Source organism: Desmodus rotundus, chromosome 10, assembly GCF_022682495.2.
Source record: "Desmodus rotundus isolate HL8 chromosome 10, HLdesRot8A.1, whole genome shotgun sequence".
NCBI classification, from domain to species: domain Eukaryota; kingdom Metazoa; phylum Chordata; class Mammalia; order Chiroptera; family Phyllostomidae; genus Desmodus; species Desmodus rotundus.
The window spans coordinates 1,854,219-1,881,419 of NC_071396.1; the positions used below are offsets into that span (position 1 = coordinate 1,854,219).

Here is a 27,201-nt window from a genome sequence, read left to right on the forward strand (position 1 = left end):
TGTTGAGGAACAAAAATAAGAATTACATCCAACTTCTCAGAAACCTTGAGAGCAAGTGAAATACGTGTAGTGTGGAGAGAACCAAACCACCAGCCCGGAATTCTGCACCCTGAGAAACTGTCCCTCGAAAGTGAGGAGAGACGGAGACGAACAAAATGGAGGGAGTGTGTCTCTAGCAGACTTGTCTTGCCAGAAATGCTTAAAGAGGTTTCAACATGTGCACACTTGTGGCCTGTCTTCTCTTCTTGCCGTTAGCGTTTCCCTCCCTCATTTTCTCCAGAGTGCCTCTTGCTCCCCCACTCGGGGTCTCGCGGGTTCCTCCCGTCATTTTCCAGGGCACTGGAGAGATTCTCCGATGCCTCTTCCACTCTTTGGTTACATACCCTCACCCTTCTTCTCTGCCACCTCCTCTGTTGGGGGCCCCAAAGCCAGGCAGTCATGCTGCCTGTCTCTCTGACCCGCCCTGGGCCCCCTTGACAAACCTGCCTTATCTCTTCCTGCCCCACATCAAGCCGCACTGTATACCAAGCAAAGGTTAATGGCAGTGTCTACCCTGGATTTTTCCTGACCCCGCCGTGTTATCTGGCCTTTTTGCCTACTGATTGGGAGGACAGGCTGAGACACACACTCCCCAAGGCTGTATTTACTCATCTCAGAACAAGGACAAATTCCACCAGCGAGGCACGCACACAGTGCACAATGCAAACGCCCCTGTGGGCACAGCAGGCAGTGGGTGTCCCCCCCCAGCCCAGACCAGCTCCAAGGTTCTTTGATCTTAAATTTTTAGTTTAAACCAGTTATGGGGCCATTTAGACTGCATTTAAAACAAGTGTCCGGCCATGCCGCTATACCTAGCTAGGAACTCTCCAACTCAAGGCTTGTAAACAGAGAGCTTTCTAAGGTGTAAAGGGACTGAGATTTTTGAAAGTAAAATGAGACATGTGTAGAGAAGCAATGTCTGCTGCCCAGCCGCTCATCCCAACATAAAGGTGAATTACACCATTTTAATCCCCACGTTGCCGCCAGAGCTTGTCTGAAAAATAAATGAATACACTTGATTTGAATGTCTTACTTTTTTACTCAAAGCTCTATGCCCTTCATGTATAAACCACTATAGCTTTTCTGTCTTCTTTTAGACCATTTTAATCTAAAAATACCCCTTCCATGAAGCCTTCTTTAAACCTGCCTAGAAAGTAGTCACTCCTTCCTGTGTGAGGTCTCCTCAGAGAACCATGTGAAAGAAGAACACAGCCTTTCCTTATTGGGTCGGTTTGCCATTGAACTCTCTCTGCAGAGCACTGCTGGAATTTTTTTTTATGGCAAATAGATAATTTCTTATAAAGTCAAGCAACTTGATGTAGGAAAAACCGAACATACGCAGCCACGGCAAGCAGATTTGCAGCAATCTGCTTTGAAAGTCTGGTGTAAAAGTGACAAATCTCTAAGGGTCGGAACTGACGCCTACTGGAAGGGTTAGCCCGAGCCACTGTGCGCCCCTGCTCCCAGGTTTCCGGTGACGTCACTTCAGCCCCGTTAGCACACTTGCATCATGGAAATCAGCAGATGCTGTTCACCAGAACTCCCTTCTGGCTCCCCCTGCCCCCCGTCCCAGAGTCACACACTCCGCGAGAAACATCCCTTCTTAAAAAACCACTCTGCATGCATTTTTGGTTTGTAATCACACCTCCTCTGTCAGCCTCATCACAAAACTCACAGTCGAACCATGAGATTTCATAAAGAGCAAGTCTTCGCATGGCGACACCCTTCACGGCAGCGTCGGCTTAGCTTTCGGGGTTATTGCCCCAACCACCTGACTAGGTCAGCTCCACTACAGATTCAGTGAGATTGATAAAATGATTCTTAATTTTAAAATCCATGTTTTATATCTTTATTCTGTGAGAAGAGTGTGTACAAAGTCAAGTGATACTGTACACCAAAGTCAGACATTATTTATAAGAACGAATGAATGGTTTGGATAAATTAGGAAATAGAATGTAGCACTTCTGTTATTTTTCACTTGTTTTAATCTCCCCTTAATATCACGACGCTTAGTCCTGAGACAAATAGTCATTGATGGGCATGTCTTATGGCTTCTGTAAGTGACAAATCGCCACGAACTTAGTGACTTAAAATAGGCATTTTGTCACAGTTGCAGAGGCCAGACTCCTAAATCAGTGCCACTGGGCCAAGATCAAGGTGCCAGCCAGGGCCACACACCCCCCTAGCCCCCGGGGGCTGCTGCCCCGTGTCAGCCTCAGCCAGTCTCTGCTCCCGTGTCCCCATCGCTGCTCTTCTGCATGTGACAGGTGTCCCCGGCCGCGCAGACTTTTCCGGTCCCACTTGAATAATCTCGAGATGCCCCGTCTGAAGATACTTAATCATGTCCTTTACCACTGAAGGCTGCACTCACAGGACGTAGGGATTAGAGTTCGACACCAGCCCACTTCTATCACCCCATCGCCTTGAGAAAAATGAAATACTTGTAAAAGTCGATTCCAAGGAGGCCTAGGCGTTCAGCCATTTTCCGGAGGTCTGCTCGAAGTTCGCCAGTGTCGCCAAGCGGCCAGGGGCACTCAGGGCGGGCAGCATAAAACCACAAAAGACCCGTCTCATTGATATTCATGGGTTAGTTGGATTGTTTGAATGTCAGCTCACGCATTTCTCATCTTCATTTCATATGTAGAAAATATCTTGTCTTTTCCTTCCATAAGTACTGTGTAATAATACCCTGTCAGTTTTTAAGTCAGGTTTTTATTCATAAACAAACATATTGCAACACTCATCGGTGGTAGGTACTTTTTTGTTCTTGCCTGAAGATTTTATGACAGGTGTTACCAATTACGTATTTTTTTAAAGTTCCAATATGTATAAATCAAATGGATTTGTCCACACGGCTTATACTCATGGCTTGAAGTGGTGCATTCCCCCTGGGAATGTTTTCTGTTGAATGCCAAGTACGTCCTCAGTGTTCCATTCTCTTCTTGGAAAAACAAATAACCACACACTTCAGAGAGGCGCACACCGTCCGCCGGCACAGCGGGTCCAAAAGGCCCGTGTCGACTCACCTCGCCTTGCTCCAGTCAGTGTTTCTCGCTCGATCCCTTAACACAGGAGTGTGTCGGTGGAGAAACTCCTCACACGATATACGGTGTAGGGGAGTGAGTTTCCGAATTCAGGTGGAATTTTTGTTGAGCCTGGCACATACGAAAGAGTGGACAAATCTTTGACATTGCTGTATTTGTTGATGCTGAGTGACCAGACACAGTAAGCCTCCCAATACATGATAATGTCTCATAGAAAAAAGGAAGCGTATAAAGACCTATAATGTGTGGTTAGGGACTCGTGTGCCTACGTGTGCAGGAATTTTTTAAGGTGACAATTTTCCTTGAGGGAGTGAGAGAAGGCTTTAGGAAAAAGGGTCATCAGATTTTAAGGAGCAAAGAAAAGGGGTGAGGAGGAAGAAGAGGACCGCATCGTGGGGGGCTGAGGCTGGCCTGACCTGCTTACGAGGTACCATGTTGGAGAGAGCGTGGGCAATGCTCAGAAGCCAAGAGAAAAGCCCAGACACTGGAGAGAGTGAAAATCAGGCAAACGTGACCCCGTGCTCCGTGACAGGGGATGGGGACCCCATGATGGTCTTCGAGAAGGAGAACGGCACACTGGAAATAGTTGGTAATCTGCATACAGAAAGAGTCTAAAGAATACTAATCAAATGAGATTGGGAACTGAGAAAAATATTTCTACTGAAACAGACAGTTTAATGGAAAATTGTGACAGTATCCAAGTAAATAACATAACAAGAAAAAGACTGCAGAATATTGATTTGATGCATCACTTAAGCAAGAGAATACCTCCAACCTGCATTATCTCTGCTCTATTTCCTCACGCCTTGGACCGTGCAGCTATTTACCTCCCTCCCAAGAACAGGCGCTTTTTTCCACGTGAATTGTTTGCTTGTGAGGTGCAGCGTTTCACAGTACGACCGACAAACCTCGAAGAGATTTCAGCACTTGTAGAAGTCCTTCTAAATACTCTTTAATATGCCGTGGATTAGAATATCATGAATAAAAAATGACTAAAATTAAATTCAGACCAGCAGAGGGTAACTGCCATCATCATCATCATCTGCTGAAAACGTGGCTCCGGCAAAGAAATCACCGCCAGTGTGCGCACAAGTTTGCAAATTGCAATCTGACCCCATTGTAGAAATCTCAATAGTCATCCGAAACGTCGAAAGGACCCATTTAAAATAATTATGTTGATTCTCGGTTGTGCATTCAAATGACAGGCTCAGTTCACAGACTGGGGCTGTAAGTGGCCCACATGCCATAAAACCGAGATGAAAAGCTGAAGTCAGATATCAAGCCTATTGTTAATTTTTTTTAGATGCACGTAAGAAAAGCCTACCTCTGTAAATGAAGAGGACTAGTCAGAAAAGCAAACAAACAAACAGAAATTGTGTGGTTATTTCTACCTAGTCACCAAGAGTAGAGATAAAATTAGCCTTGATTTCAATGGAAACTCCTTGGAATTCTTTTAGGATAAGAAAAATAAAGTCACTCCCCATTGAAATGAAACAAATGCCTTATTTGGTCAAAGCAGCATGCATAATTTAATTAGATGTCCTGATATTCTGGAAAATGGCTTTAAAGGGCAGCTCAAATGTACTTATTTACCAGTCCTGAGCTGTAGAGACGTTACAGCAAAAAGACGGGCGTCTTTATGGACACTTTGTGACGGCAGCGTGCCTGCTCCTGAGGACGGGTGATCCTAGCAAATTTCTCCTCCCCGAGAACGGCAGAGCGAATCTGAACGGGGAGGGAGGGCTGCCAAAGCTGGGAGGCAGAGGCTGAAAATCTCCTCACCAGCGTCTGAGCGGGACGAGGTCTGCCGTGACCTGGACCTGCTTCGGGAGGGGAGGGCAGAGGCAGAAAAGCCCTTGTAATTGAAATTCTTTGGGTGGATGAGAAGTTGGATTTCTTATTTGCTTTCGTGAATATAAGCAAATAAGAAGAGGGATATCTTCTTATTTCTAAAACGTTGAGTGTTTTTGGGAAACCTTCAATTTAGCGTTGGAAGGGAGAATCAGAGGTGAGTTCCCCTCTCCCTCGGGAGCTGATGTGACCGTAGTTCAGGGAGAGGACCCATGGAGGTGAATGATGTAGATGAACTAGGAACGCCGATAGCCAGCTCCCCCAAAGAACTCCAGCAGAATCATGGGCTTGACTCGCACCAGAGGACATCAAAAAGCAGATGGACGTGGTCCTAAGAGGTGTCTGCAGAACTTGGTCTCGGCAACTTGAGAACACGTGTTAATGTTGCCTGGACGTTCACGTTCACTTCCCGATGTGCCAGCAGCCCCTTCTTAACTGATGCTCGTACTGCTTATTCTACAGCTTAAAATTTTTAAGCTCCCCTCACAGAACTTCCCTTGTAAATTATTAGTCCACTTTAATTTAAAGTTTTGTTATTAAAGGAGATTGCATGGGAGTGGGCGATCTTCAGTTTGCTAAGATCTCATTCAAGACAGTGCTAATGTGAGGCCTTCGGGTATTAACTTTCTTTAAGTAAAGCATGAAATAATTTCTTTCATCCAAGGCAAAATGTGGATGGCAGATGCTTTTCAAAGGGTTTAATTAATTATCTCAATTTGAGACCACCCAAGAGTTGGAAGTAGCGTTGGAAGTGAATATATAGCTGCAGCTCAGAAGTGCTGTGATGTCTGGAAGGCCTAACAATTTTCCTAATTGAAGACCTCCACAGATGACTCACCGTGTCTGTGGAAAAGCCCCGTGCGTACCTAGGGTAAGAGGCTCGAGCTGTGGAACGCACAGTGATCCCTGTGCCTTCTCTGTTTTGTTTTCTAGGGTCAATACGATCATTTCTGAAAGTGAACTGCCTTTAAGGTGCTTGCTTTCATTAAATAAAGTCTCCAGTCATTTTCATGGCCTGAAGAATATTTTTGAAGCGAAGTAAGAAAAAACAGAAACCTTTGTAAGAAGACGACCCAGGAAGAGTAAAAGAATATTCAGCAGAAGTTTCCATGAATATTTATGACTCTCCAAATAGGGTTAGAAGTGCCTTAACCTTGACATGTCACGATGTTACAGCCACCTGGATGCTCAATTCGTACCAAGGGAGCTAGAGCAGCTTCAGGTAATCACAGGTGTGGCATCAGAAGAAATATAAATACAAAAACCAGAATGCAGTAGAGAGTCACTTGGTAAGATTACTCCGTGATCCTCCAATAGGGCTATTTTACCAAAATGTTTCTCTCCAGGTGGTCACTGCCTAGAATTTTCACCCCCGGATAACCAGGTGGATAAACGTACTCACATCCGCGCTGTCGGGCAGAACACCAGGAAGTGTTCTCTAACAAAATCAGTCCAGCAGAGTGCTGAGCAAACACTTCAGAAAAACTGAAGGTTATTTTCAAACTCATTTTGGCATGGAAACAAAGCAAAAGTAAGTTATCTACTTGAGCCAAAAAAATAAAATAAAAATCCAGAGCTAAGTGAAAGCCAACCAGAGTTCAAGCTGTAAATGAAAGAGAAACGCCAAAGCTCGGAGAGACACACAAGGCGGTAGAACCGGGGTAACAAGCTGCAGAGCCCTTCAGCTGAATTTTTGTAGGTTGTTTTGCTCTGTGGGGCCTCTCAGCAAATCAGATAAGCATTCCCATGACCCTGGAATTGGGCAACTGCATGCGATTCCTCATGCTGTCAGGGGACGGCAAGGTATGGTGGAGCTGGGAGGGGGAGGGTAGAAGTTGACAGTAGACGAGAAAAAGGAACAGGGTCCTGGGGGCGACCATCTCATTGCAGGTGATCAGAGAAGCTGACTGGGTAGGTGGTCCAGTGTCCCGTCCTAATCTACTACTTCTGAGTGGCCTGCAAGTCCGCGCCCCCAGGGAACCGGTTCCACAGATGGACAGAGTCTAAGACCCTGCCTCCCCCACTCACAGGGTCAGCCTCTGCATTAGAACAAAGTGCAGGCAAAGTAGGTATTTCCCACCCACCTTCATGTTGGAGAGACGTTGCTGTTTGGTGTCTAGTTATAAACTCAAAGGATGTACCGATCAGCGAAATTAGGACTCTGATAAAATTATCTAGCCCAGATTGATATAATTGTGTTACTTTAATTTGGGGCTAACTAATAATGGTACTCTGTGTTGGTAAATTTAATTCTCAGTATTCGAGTCTCTGTTCATGGGTTCACGCTGCCTACACGGATGATTCCCTACAGTTGGAAGAAAACAGAACATATATTTTTGCCTTTCATCAACTAAGGCATTGGAAATTGGGAGATTTAAGGCAATAGTAGCTCAACTAGTTTTTCCCCTTTTCCACATAGAAAAGGAATTCCAATATAGTGAGTTTTTTACTTTCTTCTACATAAATCATAGGCATACTTGGAAAACCCTTTATGCTAAAATGTTTAACTTTTACTTACTGGTAGGAAATGTGGTCTACATACTCAAGACAGGAAAATAAACCAAGAAAAACCTAAAGCACTTTAGTCACTTAAATGTAAAAACCGAAATTCATAAAAAGGTTTGTTTCTTACAGAGTTGGAAAAAAAAAAGAAACCCCCAAAGAGAGAGACGTCTTTAGCATGTTTGGCTCAACTTCCAAAGATCTGACCGCACATCCTAATTTGTGCCCATTATAAATTCAGCCCAGTGGGGAAACTTCCTGCACAGATATCTCTCATTTTCATCTGATTCCAATTTTCCCACCCAAGTCTCAGACCACCCATGACAAACAAGCAAAATTACTACCAAGAGCTAAGTTTATAAAGTGAAAAGCAGACATTTCTATGTACCCTTCCTTTTAGGGTTCAAGGTCGAGGCTGAGTTAGGAGTCTTAACATCATCCAATAAATCACGTGCTTGCCCAAGTTACAGAACTCGACATTGTCACTGGTTCGTGGTCCTATGTGTTGGGAGCCGGTGACACAGAGCTGTCCCTGTGCTGTGTTGTGAGTTTCTCAAATCCTGTAATTTTCCATATGTCAGTGTCCCTACACGTGGCAAAGCGGGTAATGAGTGTCCTGCTACCTTCTTCATTGTGTTCCTATAAATGCCCCAAAATATGCGCGGGCGCTGGAGAGCACTGAGTCCTGTGTCAGGCCCTGTATAAGAGATTTTTGTTGGTAAGTCTGTTTTCTTCAAGACATTTTAGTATTTACGATACGGTACGTGTCCCAGGCTTATTTAATAACATGCCGTTTGGGAAGTCCAGTTCCGCACTCAATAGGTTCATTCTTGAAGAGATGCTTCTTCAGAAAGTTGAAGGCAGCCACACCCGCCCGGGGGTTACCGCGCCTCTCGCTGGCATCATTTTCTCCCGGGCTGGGTCTTCCCCTGTGTTGTTTTACGGACTTGGCGTGGCCTAGGGGTGCAGTGCTTAGGGAGTCCACGTCGTGTGCGGCGGTGGCCCACACCCTCATGTCACTCCCCACTCACTCACGGCTCCCCCAGAGAGGCTGCCAGCCCTGCAGGCTCCGTTCACGGTCAGCGTCCCACGCAGGCGCACCATTTCTATCTTTCACAGCGCGATTTCACTGCACCCTTTCCACGCTGAGATACGTGTAGAGACACAAGTACCATCGTGTTCCAATCGCCTGTGGTATTTGGCACAGCGGCCCGCTGCACAGGCGTGTGGCCCGGGACCAGCAGGCTGTGCCGTACATATTAGGGGGGCCATAGACTAGACCCTCTAGGTGTGGGAAGTGCCCGCAGTGACAAAATTGCCTAAGGATACTTCTTAGGACACGTTCCCATTGTGAAGCGGTGCATGATGGCAGGGAGCCGGGAGGTTGATATAGGCAGAGTGGGAAGCAATTGGAGAACTCCATGCAAGCAAGCCCCACGATGTGTTTACGTTTTAAGTGCTGGCCGCTCTGTGGAGCGTGTTTGCGTGCAGAGCCCGAGAGCTATTGCAGTAACTCACGGGAGAGGCTCGTGGTTTGAGTGCGTGTAGCAGCAGAGGGCCTGGTGAGAGGTAATTGCATTTAAGGTCCATTTTGTAGACCAGCTCCCCGCCGTATTCACGTATGAGGGGGATGGGAGGGTGTGGCGGTCTCAGCCTTGGTGTCCGATGACACATCTGCGCTCTTGGGGACCTTTCCTGACTCTCCTGCCTCCTCCGCCCTCCTGGGTCTCAGCTGTCTCTCCAGCTCTTGGCCGAGTCTCTGTTTGAACTGATAACTGAGCCAAGGTGAGCACCGGAGTTGGGTATTTCTTCCGTGGCTGTGGCTGTCTTTGTCTCCTCGGTGCTGAGACGCCTCCGGCCCTAGCACTTCCCTCCTCCACTTTCATCAGAAGTCATTTTAGATCATCGCTGCCTTCCACCAGGAAGACACCGTCATCTGCACATTTCAAGTTGTTGGGGGAGCTAAGCACCATTCAGTGAAAGAACAAAGAAAATCAAAAACAGCGAGGACTAGGAATGTGCTTCTAATTCACCCAGGACTGGCCCAACCTGTCCTGGCTCACCCTCCCCGCAGTGACTCCGGCAGAGGTCACACCGCTGGAGGGGGAAGGAAGGGTCCTCTACTCCGCATGAGGTTGGCTGCAGTGGGGGTGCTTCCAGGCCTGACATGGGGTTGTTGATGCCATTTTGGGAAGAACCGGGCTTGTGTATCCCATCGTTGGATGGGTTCCAGTCTGAGCCGGTGGTAGGACCTGTCAGCCCCAAACTAATGTGCTGGGGGACCCCCCAAAAATGGACTTTTGACTGTCCCTCTAACACCTGTTTACTGTCCAGTGTGGGTCACTCTGTGGTGTGATCTGGGTCTGAACCAAACACGCTTACACAACTAGAGTGGTATTCTCATGTTGGCTGAAATATTCAAATGTGTTACACCAGAAAAAAAAACCCCAACAAATCCTAATTCCACACCACCAAGAGACTCCATATGGAGTGTAAAGAGGGAGAGAGTCGGTTTGAACAAGAGCCACTAGCTCCCAATGAGACAGGGTGGGGGTACAAACCCCATTTCCTCCTCTGCACTGGGGCTCATCGGAGAGCAGACACAGCAGGAGTGGGGCAGACGGGACCGGTGATGGAAGGTGCTTCCTCACCTGGCACGCACAGCAGGAAGGCGGCTGCGGGGGGACACGCATGACTGTTTGGGAAGGACCCGTCCCCGTGGAAAATGTGGGCGTGAGATCGGTCCCGTGTGGATTCAAATCAGGCTCTCCAGTACCAGTACAGGGGCCACGCCTGTTTGTGCCTCCACGAAATGGAAGGGATAAAACGCAGTCTAAGGGGTGTTGTGATGATTGAATCCAGCTCCTGGCAGGTGTGCGAGAGAGAGCCAACTACGGCTCAGTTCCAGGTCCCCTCCGTTAACTTGGGGTTACAGAGTTAGTTTTAACACCTCTGGAGACGTGCAGGTGAGCACAGCTTCATTTGACCGCGCCCAGCAGGCTCCCCTTTCGCCCGGGGAAGTCAGGGGCCGATGACCCCGCAGGTAATTTGCGCCTCTAGCCCTTCCACGTGCGCCAGTCGTGGTTTGGACTCAAGTGAATAAAATAACCTGGAAATCACTGAAAACAGTACCTCCTGGCTGCCAGTTTTACGGACATCCTGCATTACCCAAAGAGATAAATTAGGAATGACTTTGGGAAAATTGTATTTCCTCTTGATCTCTTCTTAGCTGAAGCCCTTGCTTTGATTTATTTGCTATTGCTGCCTTCTAATATTTTCCCATTATTTTTCCTCTGCCTTCTCCAAAAAGTAATTGCTCCTGGAAAAAGTTAATTCCGTTTCTAGTGTCACTAATGAACAATTTAGTCTGTTGGTTTAGAGCTGAAATAAAGCTTCCGCAAACATCAAAATCAGAGCTGAATGTGCGTCCCTAAGAAAAGAATCGCCTCTGTGCTTTGAAACGTGACCGAGTTCCGCCAAGGAATGAGACCAGAGTTTGCTCCATGTCACCTACAAAGTTACCTGGGGAAAGAAAAAAAAACCCCAACCCACAACTGTGTATTTTTTTCTGACAGGCAAACAGGCAAATCACAGTCCACATGCAGGGCAGAGGGGATGGGGGTTGGGGGGCCTTGAAAAAGCTCAGCTTCCTGTCTCTTCCCGCCCGTCGCTGTGAAGGATGGCTTCCCTCCCTTTCTGAACTAAGTCTGCCACTGTAAAATCCTACCGTCATTCTTCCACACAGAAAGGACAAATAAGCCCAAGGGGAGGACCTGCATGCTTTCAGTTTTAACTCCTCACCAATGGGGGCGAAGGCAGAAGGCCCGAGCTGGCTGTCGGGCCAATGGGCTGGCTGTGTGTGTCCCACATGACTCGCTGCCCCTGCCTTTCGCACGGGCTGTAATTCAGTTCAATTCAGAACTGCGGCTAGTCCAGCCCTCACAGGAGCAGGGTGCTGGAGCACAGGCCGCGTCCCGGGCACTTGACTGGGCCTGGCTCTCCCCCCCACCCCACCCGTCCACCCCCGCCCAGAGCGGGGCTCTGCACCTGCGGCGGGGGCAGCGTGGCTCGAGCCCCCGCGCTGCCCCTGGGGACCAGGAGCCAGCGCCGATGACCGTCTGGAAATGGTAAGTGTGCCTTCCTTTCCGTCCAGCGCCCTGGCTCAAATAGTTTGATGTCATCCGCATCAAACAGTGGCAGATTTCGAAGGCACTCTTTTTCTGTGCGGGGTTGGAAGGGTATTCCAGCGGCAGGAAAACCTTTCGGGCACAATTGTTGCTGAAGGCTGGGAGAGATGAAGGATGGGAAATAAAGTAGGGGCTGCACGGCGTAGCCGCAGGAGCCTCTGTCCCGGAGCAGAGCCCCAGCGTGCTGCTTTGTTCGAAAGGAAAGATGAAGGCACACAGGGTGCCCTCCCTTCGCTCCCCTCTGCTCCCTCCGTCCGAGCAGATCCGCCCTGGCCCCTGGAAAAATAAAAGACAAACTTTGCTGACGCCCCTGACAAGAGCCCCCTCGAGTCCCCAGCCATCTGACAGTCATTATAATTAGCGACGAAAGACGGCGAGGCACTTGGGGCAAAGAGCTCTTAAATTCTGAACAATGGCTTCAAGCCAGGGCTTCCTTTTAATTTATTTTCTAACCACCACTTGGCACTTCGTAGTAACGATGGAGACTGAACGGGTTTCAGCGTTTTTGCCCATAAAATGTGCAGTCGGGTCCTGGCAGAAGTGAAGGGCAGGTCCCAGACGCCCAGTGTGGAGACGAGGGGAGAAGGCAGCTTCCGGACCCAGCCTTCCATGTAGAAAGATTTTTTTTTTTTTTTTTTTTTTTTTTTGAAATTCCTAACAGGGTGGAGTGAGGATGTGGGGGTGGGGAGGAAGCATGCGGAAGCTCCTTTATAGAAGAACGCTGGAAGGATAACATAATTTGGGATCTCTTCTTACAAGCAGGCAAAAGGTTAGCCTCCAAGTTACATTCACGGTAAGATTTTCTGATAGAGTTTCAAACAGAAGCAACCTACAAAGCAGTTTTCTTTTTGTTAATTTATAAAACATTTGGGAACAAATGGGGAGGGGGAGTGCTCCCACTGCTTCCCTTTTCCGTCCAGCCAGCATAATCTAGCCATGTTTATGCCTTTACTTCTGGGATCAGCCAAAGCCTTCGAAAGTTACCAGCGAAGTCTGGTAAGAAATTAAAAGGCAAATCAGATGGATGTGATTTTGACTGATGAAGGTTTTGAACAACAAAGCTCCGAGAGAAAGAGAGTTTGTGAGGAGCTCTTGCCCTCCTCGTTTTTAAAAGAAGAATATTAACTCCATCAATTATTGAAGGGAATTATTCACAGGCTCCAGACATAACTAATTATGGCTTCGCGAGCTCTGCCCAGAGCAGAGGCTGTGTGCTCTAATTATAAAAGTCCGAGACGTTAGGGTTCTTTTTTTTTTTTTTTTTTTTTCTTAAAGAGGACCCGGACACACATTTTCCCATAATCTTTGTGAAATACACCATTTTTTTTTCTTTGTCTGCTCTCACATTATCCCCACCCCACCCCCTGCCGCCCCCCCGCATGCGGGGACACCTGAAGGCGAGACATAATGACCTGCAGAGCTCCAGCCGGCCTGGCCTCCAGCCAGATCCCCCACCCCGCAGCCAGCAGCCTGCTCGCAGTGCCTGCCCAGCCCTCGCCCCTGCTCCCTGCTCCCCGCTCCCTGCTCCCCGCTCCTCGGTGCGGAGGGGCTGGGAGTCCGCACCGACTGCAGCTGCGGAAAGATTAAAGACAATATCCCTTTTCTCTTACCCCAGACGGCCTGGGCGCTTAACCCTTTCCTGGCCTTGAAAAGCAAGACTCCTTCTCCGCTCGGGGCAGGTCTCAGGGGACCCTGCACCGTGGTAGAGGCGCACGCCTCACTGGGCAGAGTGGCTCGGCCGCACAGACCCGCCCCGGACATCTTAGGCTCTGCGGCGTGCCCACGAACCGGAGCCTCGTCGGCGTGTGCGGGGAAGCGCGTTCTCGATGAACTCGAGCTGTCTGAAATCTGGAACGAGTCAAAGGTCTGTGGAAAGATTTTTGCAAACCTTGCAGATGGTTGTGCTATTTCTGACCGTGCTGTTCCTTAAGCAAACCCCCCTCCTCTCTCTCTCTCTGTCTCTCTCTCTCTCAAACGCACACACACACTCACACTCACTCTCAGGAGACACACTCAGCCAGGCAACCCTATCATGGTATCGCAAAGAAACCAGGTTTGCTGGTGATGTCACCAGAACACTTCGCCTTTGTGGGTGCCGTTCGCAACCCCCTTCTCGCCAGGGTCTGTTGGGTGTGTGCCCGTAGGGACCTCACGTGGCTGCGGGGTTACCCGACCCCCACAGGAAGGGACTGTTTTGTTGGTGGTGCTCTCTGTCTTGAAGATGTGTTTGTGGGGCAGTGTGGCCATGCTTTTCCAGATGTACCTGGCTCTGGGAAGCCTTATTCACATGCAGGTGGAAGACGGGAGAGGGGGCTGAATTTCAATGGCGTGCATAGGGTGCGGGAATGGTGAGCGTTTTTGAAATCACTTGGATAAAAAAGCTACCCTACGGACGATAGGTGTGACGACTTGGTGATTCTTACTTGCCATTTAAATTTTTGCAACCGTGAAAGCGTGTTTACTATTAACTTGCTGCTTAAGGAGAGGTTATATACAAATGGTTTAAAAGTCATGCTGGTTTCCTGGGCTCTGTGTCCACAGTCATCGGGCTACAATGTTACCTGCTGGGACAGCATGTGGATTTATTTTCAAGTCTGTTTTATGGGTCTTACACGAAACAGTTTTCTACAAAACAAGTGTTCGCATTTTAGGAATATGTAGATTTAAGTACATTATTTTATTTTACTTAACTCAAATAGAAAAAGTTTAATAATTTTACCAAAACATATTGCTATGTCTGAGATATAAATATAAAGCAACTATGTATACGTAATGTCTCTTAATTACCAATTTTTAATGTAGAAATAAATTAATCTTCATTCCTAAAGGATTGCTGGGTATATTTACCAGTTCTCACATACCAAGTATCTGATACGTTATTTTCTTCACATGGCGATTTGCCCTGAATGCTTCTTTCTTGCATACTTACAAAAGGGTTAATTGTGCAAAGATCACAAGGCAGACGAACAGGGACAGCACAATTTTTACTTCAGTGCACACGGTGATGAGATTAATGTTGCCGATGGATTGTGCAACTGTTTTCAAACAAGTGAAGAGTGTTTTGTTCTTTTTTGCCGTCGTGTCTCTATTGTTGCGAAAAGTATAGAGCTTAAAGAAGGGACACATTTTGTCCTTGGGAAAAAACAAGCTCCACGAGTTAGGTGACATTCTCGGGGGTAAGACAGCAATGTGGACGAACGAATAACTTTGAGAAATGCTTGGGCCTGACACACTGTGCTCATAAACAGCTCTCTCATCGTCCAGGGGCGCTCATGCCCGGGGATGAATTATGTAATTGTTTCATCAGAGATCAAAAATGAACGAAGAGTTAGACTTCAGTTTCACCTACTTTCTGAAAACAAACCACGATGCGGCCCGCTGGGAACACTCGTTACTAAAAAGGCCTCTTTCAAAGAAAACAAGATAACGGACTTGATTGAAACAGTTGAACTACGTAACGCCCGTTCAGAACAAATGGTTTTTCAGAGCACAACGAGGAAGAACAATTTGCTACAGTCCAGTTTATTCTCCCCACACAATAGTAATGATTTGTTTCAAATGGCAGAACAAGCAAAGTAAATACACAGAAAACAGCCAGCGATATCTTCCTTCAGGGACCTATCTCGATTCTCCTGTTTCTTCATATGTTAGATACTCTTAATCCAATTATTTATTTATCTGAGGACTTTAGTTGAAACTACACTCTTGCTTAGCCAGCGTTAATATAGTCGTGCATCCTTGTACATGCATGTAGTACATGCAGCATGTACATACGTGTATTTGAGGATAGTCACGTGGACAAAATAATTGTTGGTATTGTATTGTGACCAGAGTTTTTTCAAAATCCTCTGGAGTTAGGATATTAACATATTTTAATACAATGAAATTTGGGAGCCGCCCTCAGCTAGCTGTGTGTCTGCCAGCGGTGGGCCCTGTTCAGATATCAGCTAGATTAATGTAGGAAGGATGTAATTATTGCAAGTGCCTCGAATCAGAAAAAAATGGAATCATATCAAAAGACACGACTCTACTTTGGCAAAGAGTATAAAATGTTCTTTTAATTAAAATCTCTCTTTCTTACCAGGATGCAGCTGATTTCTAAAAGTAAACTCACACTCCCATTTTCTCTGTGTGGACGGAGAGATTAGGGTTTCTCAAAACTGAGCATGTGGGCACAGGGCCTGACATTATTTTGAGTGTGGTAGGTTCTTCCACACTGAGCAGGGAGCCGAGGAGCCTCCAGCCTCCATGAGAAAAGGCAGCAAGCTGGTTTGGTCGCTTCCTGCCTCAGATGGTTGTCTCCCAAATCATGCACATCTGTGAAAACTACCGGGTTATTCTCATGGTTTTCTGAAGCCCCGTGGCCCTGGTGGTACCACACAGGAAATGAGTTCGAGCAGCGATGGAGCATCCGGCTGGGCCCCAGTGGGCTCCTGCATCCTGGAGCGTGCATGGACTGGCCATGGCGTGGCTGGAGGTTAAAAAAGAAATATTTAGGGTATTTTACCGTGAACAGATTCGGGGCTGACTGGGGGCCCGTCTTTTTGAATATCAAGCCTGCAGCTCAGCTGAAACAACTTCTCTTCCCAGCTCCGACCAGGTGGCCACGTGCTCCTTTCTCATTTAGATGAGACTTTTCCTTTCAATAACATCTTTCTTCTTGACCTGCTTAAAAATTCTAGCGAATGAAATCAGCCCAGGATTTTCAATGCTAATTGGCCGTGTGCAGGGGGGGGGGGGGGTGGCCAGCTCAGTGGCAGCATTGTGAAGCTGGCGGCTCCAGTGGTGACCCTGCGCGCTTCCCCTGCTGGCCAACCTAAGCTCAGGGAACGCGTTTCGTGTGTTAATATTACTAGAGCTGCAAGAGTGCTCCCCCACGCAAGCTATTTGAGTTGGCCGTTTCTGCCATATGTAATCACAACTAATAATAATAAAAAAAAAAGTCACACACTTCCACAGCCTCCCAACTAGATAGCAAGCTATTCACTGGTTAAAAGTACAGGCATATTGGCATTGTGGTTGAAACAAGACAAAAGCCTGATGATGCCAATTTAGTTTCTTTGTCACTTGAATAAATCATCATTATTGGAATGCACACACACACACACACACACACATACTTTTACATACACCATGAAAATATCCACTACCTAAAATTCTTGGTCCATTATTTGTATAGTCATTATGTAAACAAAAAATGTTTTCGACTGGGTATTTTGTTTGCACTTGGATTAGGAGAAGAAGTATCAAGGGTTGAAGATGATACACACAGCTTAGCAAATGGCCTGTGCAGCCCAATTTCGCAGGCGTGTGTTTAGCTTTTTTCCTCTTTCGGACAAGTTCTTGACTTAAATACTTTTCTCCCTTGTTTGTTACTGCAAAGACTCAAAGGGTGTTCTCTGGTTAAAAACGTAAGTCAGGAAACGTAAAATCGTTAGATGCAAACAAGTCACCCTTCTGGTGCTGACATGAGCCTCCCCGATAAAGGCAGAACCATGCGCCCAGGCTGCCCATTTGAAAAATGTGCAACGGAGATAAGGAAAAACTTCAAGTGACGTGTCAGCGTCGCGGAGACACGGGGGCCTCAGCGCAGCCCTGCCTCGGATGGGGATTCTTGGCTCCTCCTTCAGTGAACTTCCTTTCTCAGGAGAATCTGCCAGTTCTCAAACCCAGGGTGTGCCACCAAGGGCCACACTAGTGCCAATGCTTGGAAGAGGCATCTTAGGACGAGGATCGATTCGAATTTCTTTGCATCCAAACTACACAAAGTTAACATGCGATTGCCTGTGGCCTTCACGACTGTGAAGGCATAGTTCTTTAGAGCCTTGTAAAATTTAAGTTTCTGACTCCGTCATATATATGTACCTGTGTGTGTGTATACACTTACACACACACGTCAATTCCTGTTACCAAAATAGAAGAACTCTCCTCATGCCATTAAGAGTGTGTTGGTGAATACAGCCCATGTTTGATTATTTTTCCCACTGATCGATGAATGATAAAAATCCACTAGAAAAGAGGGTATGTGGCAGTGATTTAGTCAAGTCTTGTTCTACTACCCCAAGTGCACAAAACATATTTCTCAAAGAAATCAAAATATAAACAGAAAACCTAAGCATAACACTGAGTCTAAGGTACTCAATCACACATACATATTTTTAGCTTGGTTTTACTTTTGTAACAACAGATATTAATTAGCGATGAATCTAGCCCTGGACGTAGGAGGTGATGGATAATGGAATCTTGGGGAAAATTGTAGAAATTGTATTGGCATTGTAATTACAGCTAAGATGCTCACAGACAGACGGGTATAAACAAAGGAGCGAACTCTGAGCTTCTCCAGTTTTCCCCGCCTCAGGTCTTGGTTCTGTAGGACCACAGATCATCCCAAATACTGAGGGAGTTGTGATGTTCTCGTCTGTCTGGGGTCCCGGTGGGGAGTCGCTGTGTCTCCCTGTTTATCCTGGTTCCTTAGGTGACCGGCGCTGGGCTGTGGGCTTCGCAGCTGTGTGTGGTGTCTGCCCCTCCCGCCCCCCTTTCCTGTCCCATGGGACTGCCGTGATCAGTCAGAGATGGGGTCTGTGACACCTGCAGGCCCCCTCCCCCTCTCCTGGGACACTCTATCTGTTCCCCGGCTCCTTCTGAAGGGAGCTTCCCCCGACCAGATCGCACATGTGCCCCTCGAGGCTTCCCACCCGAGTGCTGGGTTCTCAGCCACGGCTGCTTGCGTAGGGCTTCACCTCTCCCTTAAGCGTGCAGCTCTGTTCACAGTCGGGCTGCAGTTTCTTTCAAGTTCTGTATTTTTGGACTGTGAAGGAGGTGGTGCTAATGCGGCCTAGGTGCAAGGGGCAGGTAGCACCCTGCAGCCCGCGAATGGGGTAAGGAGCTCACTAGGAACGTGGCCGGACTGGACAGCTCCCCCTGGCGCTGGTGGACTGGGGCCACCTCAGGGTGGGGCCCAAGGGAGGCGGACTCACGCCCATTTCCTGCAGGGAAATGGCTGTTTTAATTTAAAGGGCCTAACTTCTCTGTCAGGAGCTCTTGGCCCAGAGAAACAAAATGCAAGCATCCAAAGAGATGGAGTCCATAAGAATACGAGAGTGCAAACGGTCCCGGACAGTCCAGAGTGAGGACAGAGACGTGTCCTGCACACACGTAGATTATCCGCAAGCCTGTCCGTGTAACTTCGGGGGGAGGGGAAGCCAGATGGGAACAGAGATCCCATTCAAGGCTTTAAGTGCTGAACTTGGCTGCTTAGAAACTGTTGTGGAAGAGACAGAGTTCCCTGGTTGGGACAGTCGCCTGGTGGCCCTGCTACCATTGATCACCTATCAGGACACTACTCAGGCAGTGGTGGGAAAAATGAGACGCTCAGCCACTTTCCCAAGTGCCTCTTGGGAAAGGCCTTGAAGGTTTAAGCTGACAGTGGGGCCCTAGGGTGAGGCTGAGGACAGAAAGGGGTTAATGTTTCAAATCTCCGTCAAGAGGGGTGGGGTGGGGGGAGAAGATAAAACCCAAAGCAAAGACTAAGCTGCTGGTGATTTGGTTGTATTTATGGGTTCTCCACATCCTGAAAAGGAGAAATCAGAGCTGGAAGGTGACACGGCAGGGGGGCGTCGGGACCCTTCTCTGAGTCTCCAGGCTGGGCCATCAGTGCTTCTTAAGGCTTCCCTTTGACCTGCGCTCCCTCGCCCTCCCTGTTCCAGGGCAGCATGTTTGCAAATGCTGCGGCTTTATTGGATTGTGTGAACGGACAGAGGGCGCTGAGCTGAAAACCAGTCCGGCAGTGTTGATGCCCGCTTTTGTGAAAAAGTTAAGTTCCAGAAACTTCCATCCACGTCCTTTTATGGTTACTAAACAGTGAAGGTAGTTCAGGTTATAACTTAGGCTATTCAAGTGCAAGTTACATTTCAACAGCTGGTGCGGTGGCTGTTACAACGAACCTTTGCAAGAATATTTACAATGGCGATTTCTGTCTAAACAAATGCTCTTTGATGTGAATTCACAAAACCGTATTTAATGATTTTTTTCCTGAATTTTCACATACACACTCTTAGTAAGGTACATGATGTTTTCATGTTCTAGCTTTGAAAATTCTACTTTTTAAAATTGCAGTAACTAAGAGAATAAAACACAAAATGCTCTAGTATTTTACCCTGAAATATAGTAAAACTTTGATTTTATCTTTCTGCTGAATGTTTTCTTTAGCAAGTCTCTAAATTACACAAATTTGCTCATTTTAAACATGTATTTTTGAACTCTGAAGAAAATGAAATCTCTAACTTACGAGGGAAATAAGGGTTTTAAAATTTCACCAAAGGAGTCATGTATAAATATGTCCTTTCAGCTGCAATAAAGTAGAAAAAATTATTCTTAACTTGCAAATATTTCAAACGACACCAAAAAGATGTATCTGTCCTGCCTTGGTTAACTTCCTTGGTGTCAAAAACTGAGAAAATAGACCCCCTACTCCCTCTTACTAAAATTCTTTAGAATTCTTTTACATTCTCCCTGTGTTCACATTGCATAGAGGATTGGTAACATGGTCAGATCAGCACACTATAACCTCATCTCCATTGCTCTCCTATCAGTTTGCTAAATGAACACGCGTACAGGTAGCTACATGCCTGCGTATTAATTTTCATATTTTATACTCTCATAGTATCTTGTAAGGATGCTCATTTGAAAATGTTCTAAGAAGCTAGAAAGGTCCCCTTTGGTGTGATGTGCTAGGAAGGTACCAGCAATATCACAGTTAAAACCCAACAGTGGGGCTGGGTTTTGCCTCTGCACGTGGAGTCAGAGTTCTTTGGAAAAGCAGCGTATGCGCTTCTGAAAAAGCAGATGGAGACCCAGGCCTCGTGCGGACGCGGCATCGCTGTGGATTTGCATAAACGTGTGGCCGTGTGTTGTGGCCACGGAGACCTGAGGGCAGCGGAGCAGAGACCACGGGCACCTCGCTGCCCTGTGCTCTGCAAACACCATCCGCGGAGAGGAAGCGCTCGCGTTCCCCCACACGCCCCTCGCCTAGTATTTGGGCAGCGATACAGAAAGAGATGCCAACTGTCCACTGAAAACTAAGTCAAGGACTTGATGCCTCTTTGAAGGGAAAAGATGCCACCAGGGTCCCTAGATCAGGTGCCGGAGATTACTCACCACCTGAGCCATTTCCAGCCCACGTTCGTGGGCTCTAGGCTATTTCCGGAGTGGACAGTGGGTCGCCGCTAGGAAGTACTTGCTCCAGGCGATATTTCGGCGGACGTAGTCGAAAGGTGAAGAGAGACAGGTGTGCAGGACCCTTGTGTTTTTTAGGTTCACACCCAAGTGTCCTGTGCCCTCCACCAACACAAAGTCTAATCTTTTGTGTTAGGTGCCAATAAAGACGGTTCCATGACTGCGACTGCGTCGTTTCTTAAAAGAGTGTTTTGGACGCAACCCCTTCAGGCCTGATTTCTTCTCTGAGTGCCGTGTACGAAATCGTTCATTCAAAGACATCGCATTTTCACCCCACAACAAGCTGAGGGGTGTGGAAAGCCGGTCTCTAAAGGCTCCCCTCTTCTACAGGCACAAGAAACGCAGACTTGGCCACTACACGTTCACTGGCTCCTCCTTTCCCTCTCTCCGCTGCCCATCTTCTCCATTCGCCGTCCGGCCCCCCAGTTACCTGAGATTAACATGTCCGTTGCTCTCGCTGGTCCCGCAGCAAGTAAGAACTGCGCTGGGAAAGCACTGAGAAGATGTGTTACTCAACACCTGGGTGATGCTTTCGGGCCTTCGGTTCCCTGCCAGCAGTTTAGGGAGTTGGGGCTGGTGGGTCTCCCAGGTCCTGGGACACACACCCCCGGGCCCACTAAAACTGAGGCAGTTGGTGGGTTGGCGCGTCCGGAGAGCTCAGGATAGTCTCCATCCTAGGAACCTGGGGTCCCCCTGATGCTGATTCCAGACTATTCCTTTTCGGACTTGAGTTTTCACCTTGTGAATTCCTTTGCACATAAACCTCGGCTCTACGTGTGCCTCCCAGAGGGTGTTTCTCACACGAGTCTGAGTTCCTGCCAAAGTGTCTTCCAGGTGTCTAATGGAAATGAGCGCACAGCTTCAGGAGGCCTGAGTGCGTTCTGACCGTGCGCGTCCCCTGACACAGCCCGGTCACTCCTCTGTAAAGGCCCCTCCTGACTCGGACTTTCTGGGCAGACTCTGTAACAGTGTGGGGCCATCGGGCCGCTCGGCAAAACGGGGATTTGCCGCAGGACAGACCTCAACGGTCATTCCTGCGGCTGACTCGGGGTTCCCAAATGCTGATTTAGACATCAGCGCTGCCCGCTCCCAAACAGGCATCCTAGAGATGTCACCGGAGTGATCACATTCCGAGGGACCACTGCCACTATTTTTATTATGGGGAAGCAGACCCCTGAGAGACCGCTGAGGGATCTTGCCACTGTCTTTACCCTGAAGTTTAGCGATGCGAAGTCACTCAGGTTTCTGGTTTATGAACAACCGAGGTAAGTCATAAATTCTCTCGCTAATTCAGACTATGCCTTAGGTGTAAACTAGTTTATAAACGTGGTGTATGTTTACTGAACATCCACAGGGAGTGAGCCTATGAACAGAACTTACCGTTTCAAATGTCAGAAGCAGAGATAATATTAAAAATCCGAAAATCAAGAGTACAGCCTGGTAATGGGAGTTCAGGGAGGAAAATATCACGTCAAGTGAGTTAAATAATAAATACAAAATGAATTCCAAAAACGTACCCTCGATATGAAGTTATAACTACATTGAGATTTTTTTCTACTGAAGTCTGCACAAAAGATTTAATTTCTTCTTTTAAGAAATTGTAATCAAAAGCTATTCAGATCATGTCAATAAAGCAGACAATTAGAAACTAATTTCTTAAACTTATTTGTCCACCAAAATTATCTCTGCCTCCAGAATATTGCATAAACAAAGAATAGATCCAAATTAAACTGCTTTTGTAGGTGTCCACAGCATACCAAAATCTAGTCGTCAAAATAGCTGTAACACGAAATAGGAGAAATGTAATTTTCTCCATCCTTCTTTTAAAAAAAATATCATTTTACTCAAGTAGTCCTATAAGCCTACCCACGAGATAAGGGGAAATAAAGGAGAAAACTAAGAGCTGTAACAGCAGATCATATGGCATCTAGAAAGCAGTTTCATGACTGAAAATGTGAAATCATTTCGTGAAAATCATGTGGACTTTCAGAAATATTTACTTATTTCAGGTTTGGATATGGTCTGTCCTTGTGGGGAGCTGTGATACATTATACACAGGCGCACATTAACACCAGGGTATTATTCACGATGACGTTTGGCCTTGGTAGAGGAACTTTAATTCCATAAGTGCTGTCGAGGTTAAATTGAATTTATGCATCTGAATTTTCGTCACAATTTTTCTTTTCAATGGGAAGATGAACTCAGGAAGAACCGACCTAGCAAATATCAGCCAAAATCAAATGCGCAAAATAAAACGCATCAACATCTTCTATGATCAAAATGTAAATTCCTTGTCTTTCAATCTAGGACATTTATGTATTAAGAGTCACACCTCAGAGCTCCAGGGCTTGGTCTTCTAGTCGGTGAAATCATACTGTTTTCAGGCAGGAAAGGGCCTTCAGGCTCATCAGCAGACAAAGAAACTGAGGCCCCCAAGGCGAGGCCAGTAGTCCGAATTCCTGGGGTCAGTGATCTGGGATGATAAGATAGAATTCTTTCAGTCGCTCTTTACAAATGACGGGATAAAGGAAGACATACAGAGATGAAAGCACAGTAGTGCCTTTGGTTAATCACATTTAGTTCTGATAAAAGTGCAGCTCAAGATAAAACAGAGTCGCTTGTTTCAATAGGAAACTTCAAACCTCCTGCGGAAGCACTTAACCGCTCTGGAACTCAGCTTCCCCACTGGCCAACCTTCCAGCACACACCCTGCCTGTCCAGCCCCCTCCCCTCCCCCTCCCCGCCCCCCCACCAGGGATGTGTATTCAATGCTTCCTACCAGTAGAGCGCAGCACTGTGCACACAGCATCTAACCCTCAGATGTTAAAAGTCTCATGACCTGCGTCGAACTATTCTCCTTGCTTTGGGAAATGAGGGAACCTAGGAACAGGTGGCTACGTAGCAAATGCAGGGTGCCCTGACACCTGTGGGGCGGGGTAGTATTTGGACCCGAAGGCCAGCCTCACCCTCTGCGCACTGAATGGCTTTTCCTCCGTTGTCGTGCTGAAATACGGGATAAAATGGGCGGGCGAAATGTCCGTGCAAGGAAGCGTTTGATGAATGTAAGACGGCGTTCACTTTAGAAAGGATGCTGCATTAGAATGAAGATTAACGTACAACCCGGCAAAAGCCCATTTATTTTCCTTATTTATTTAAACCTTCTGTGCACCGAACTCTCGTGAAAGTCACAGTAGTAAGAACTGACCACGTGGATAATGCACCTTTGTTTCCACACCAATTGTATTTCTTCTTTGAAATCAGCTTGTCCCCAGTCACAGTTCCTTATGGCTCATCACTTTCCTCTTTTTAGTTCCTTCACCTAATCTACGTGTTATATTCTGCTGTTCCATCTAAGTTGAAGTAACGCCTACAAAAAGTATATCAGCAATGGTTGCCAGTTTCAAAGGTAACCTCTCCGCATTTCCTGAATCCAGTCCACTAGGCTCTGAGGGAATTTGACAAGTAACAAAGAAGTCCAGGGTGTAATGGCCTCCATCCTAATGAATGCAGCCACCAATTAGCCTTGCAAGGGACAAAGTTGCATCTAAGAGCAGGGTTCTCAAACTGTTACAATGTAGCTCTTTCCTAATCCATCTGAGTGTTTGTTGAAGGCTCCCTCTGAGGAGGACATTGGACTTCAACCTAGTTTGTGTTCTCAGGGTTTAAAGAGAAAATCTGTCGACAATCATAACCTTGGACCCCGGTCTTTGCAGAATTGAAACTATGTGATTAGAAATCCTACAGTCTCGCACCTCTCCATTTTTTCCCCGACATTTCCCCCATTTCTGTGCACAACTAAAATTTGTTTTAGTTGGAGCTTTGGTTGTGCTCACAAGACTCTCTCGTGATTCTTTAACCCACTGGACATTTCTAGATGTGAAACTCTTGACTCAAAGCAACTTCTTTCTTGGAGGAGAAATGTCAAGTCATTGCCAGAAAATTTTCCTGTTGGTTCTCAGTTTTCTAAAAAAAAAAAAAATAGTTCTTGCTTTTGTGTCAGGTAGTGAAACTCACTACAGAAACTCATCTCTTCCACCAACAACAGTAGTTTTTTTTAATTTTTCATATGCTACATGCGGAGGAATTCCTACTGTGTACGTATGTCTTATTCTCTTGAAAATACCGTTGAAGGCATTCACTACTTAAAAACACGCATCTGGCGTGTCTAGTGTGCAGTCTCAGCCTGCTACAGCACAACTGTTATGAAGGTCAAGAGCAACATTTTAGCAAGTGACCGGAAGCTATTGTGGCTGTTTCCTGTCTGCAGGATCACTCTAAAATCTAAGAAAGCTTTTACAATAAATGTGAAATTGTCTCCTAAAGTCGTGCTGGCTGTCCTGGAGAAGGTCCACTATTTATCGGATAAAGTTTTATCCCTAAAAAAATAAGTTCTCTGATCTGTCTATTGTTAAAGCCACTAAAGAAACTTTTATTAGGAAGTTTTTATGGTCGAGTATTTGTTCATAGTTCACACCCAGTTTTATCTCCAACCTTTATAGACATGTGATTTTTGAATCATTCAGCAAAACATTCATGGGTTATGATAGATTTTTTTTTTTTTTTACCACGTGTAAAGAGTAAAGTTAAACTAACATGATGTCTCCGAGGCGTAGAAAGAAAAAGAGGTGCTGAGCAAAGTGCACAGCTTCTGGTCAAGGCGAAGAGAAAGACTGAGCCAGGTGACGGAATCGTACTTGCTAGAAATTGCCGGGAGTGTGTGTCCTCCTGGGGGTGGGCCTGGGAGGGTGCCTGCCAGACAAGCTGCCGGAGAACACGGCGGGAACTGTAAAGAGGACAGCACTCCAGGGAGAGCGCAGAGGGGCCCTCTGGGAACGCCACGGGGGCCGTGGAGGGCATGTCACCGCCTGATCACACAGACTCTGGTGCGCTGTGCCCCCTCAGTCACATGGCAGGGGTCACCAAAGGCAGCCCCGGGAGCTGCGTGCTCTTCTCGCACTTTTGTGGAAGTGGCACTTTGTTGTAGGTAGGATTCTGCTCTGAGGCCCCCAGGATGCTCTCTGGGAGTAGCCTGGCTTCCTGCCCGCTCAGCCACTTCCCCCCTGTGAGTCTCCTGTTCTTTAGGGGCCACCTCTGAAGTGCAGACTGCGGCCTACCAGTGGTCTAGGCTAACGTCCTCGAGTCCACGCCCACGTCCCTGTGCTCCCTGGATGACAGGTTTCCAGAGTTTTCACTTGATCGCTGTGGTTTTCATTGGTTGAATGTTACGTGTCTAGAGCGGAGCCAGGTTTCATTGGCCGAGACAGGGAATGAGGGGCGAGAGTTGTGTTTTACTCTTGATTTTCGTGGTTTTTCTCACTGGGGGCAACACACCACCTCTGAATTGATGGGGAGCCTCAGGAAGAAATAAAGAAACTAGCACAGTCACAGGGCAGCTGCCCCCTCTTCCTCGGCTCCTCCTCGTGGGTCTCCAGCTCAGGAGGAGTTAAAGGTTCGCAGTGGCTGCAGATGTCGGCCCCGCCAAACAGCACCATCTCGGTGCTAACACTTAGGAAGGGAAATTGTTAAGGCCGTTTGCCCTGCGTTTGGTCAAATTCATATTCCCTGATGGAGCGAAGGCAGGCATCACGACACAGGTGTTTCCCATCAAAAGTCCTAATCTGTATTCATTTGATTTATTGTCCTAATTCAGCAACAGATTACCGTCTGAGCTCAGAGAAAATGAAGTGTCAGCACAACTCAAGGAAGAAACTGATTTAGGTGGTTTAAAGGGAAAATAAGATCTGTCACATCGGGCCCCGCGCCGCCCGTAGTTCTGAGTCGCAATTAAAAAGGAGAATGGCTTATCATCATAATAATATGAAACGTGGATAAAATATGTTGGTAGTACTTTGTTTTCAGGCAGAAGACAAATATTTGCGCATTAGATGGCTCGGATCCTCCAGGCGTTCAGTAAACAGCTCCCTTCTCCCCACTCAAGTTCTGAAATAAAACAAGAAGTCAAGCAGATAGACACGAGATCACCTGTATTAATTACTGTTGTGGCGGATCATTTTGAAGAGTGTGGCTTGTACCTCCAAGCAGGAAGGCTGACGTGGCCGCGTGGAGAAGGTCGCCCAGGACTGTGCAGACTGTGCAGGCAGACCAGTTCTCTGGGGGGAGAAAGGGAGAATGAGAGGCAAAGGGAAACGCACAGAGAGCAGAGAGAGGTGAGGGAGACCAGCCCACACACCCAGGGTTTCCTGCCAAACTTTCCAACAAAGTGCCTGCCGGTGGTAGAATGACACCTACTAGAATCACTACCTGGAAAAGTCGAGTGGAAGAAACTTCTCTCCATAAAGACATGTGTAAAAGTCAGTAGAATATAAACTAGCTAAAACAGTGAA

General features: G+C 47.0%; 1 protein-coding gene across 8 annotated transcripts in view; it reads left to right on the forward strand.

Moving 5' to 3' along the window:
* Positions 1-11,335: 11,335 nt before the first annotated feature.
* The window catches only part of LOC112318827 (uncharacterized), a 49,667-nt gene continuing 33,801 nt past the window's right edge, over positions 11,336-27,201 (forward strand). For 3 of the 8 annotated variants that reach the window (XR_011650503.1, XR_011650505.1, XR_011650506.1), the window contains exons 1-2: positions 11,339-11,563; positions 13,239-13,487. Coding sequence is in view for 1 of the 8 variants with exons in the window: in XM_071219573.1 (XP_071075674.1) it covers positions 11,547-11,563 (17 nt within the window). In the remaining 7 variants the exon portion in view is untranslated. Of the gene's footprint in view, positions 11,564-13,238; positions 13,488-27,201 lie in introns of all 8 variants that reach the window. The other 5 variants (XR_008425295.1, XM_071219574.1, XR_011650507.1 and 2 more) reach the window with 3 other exon arrangements.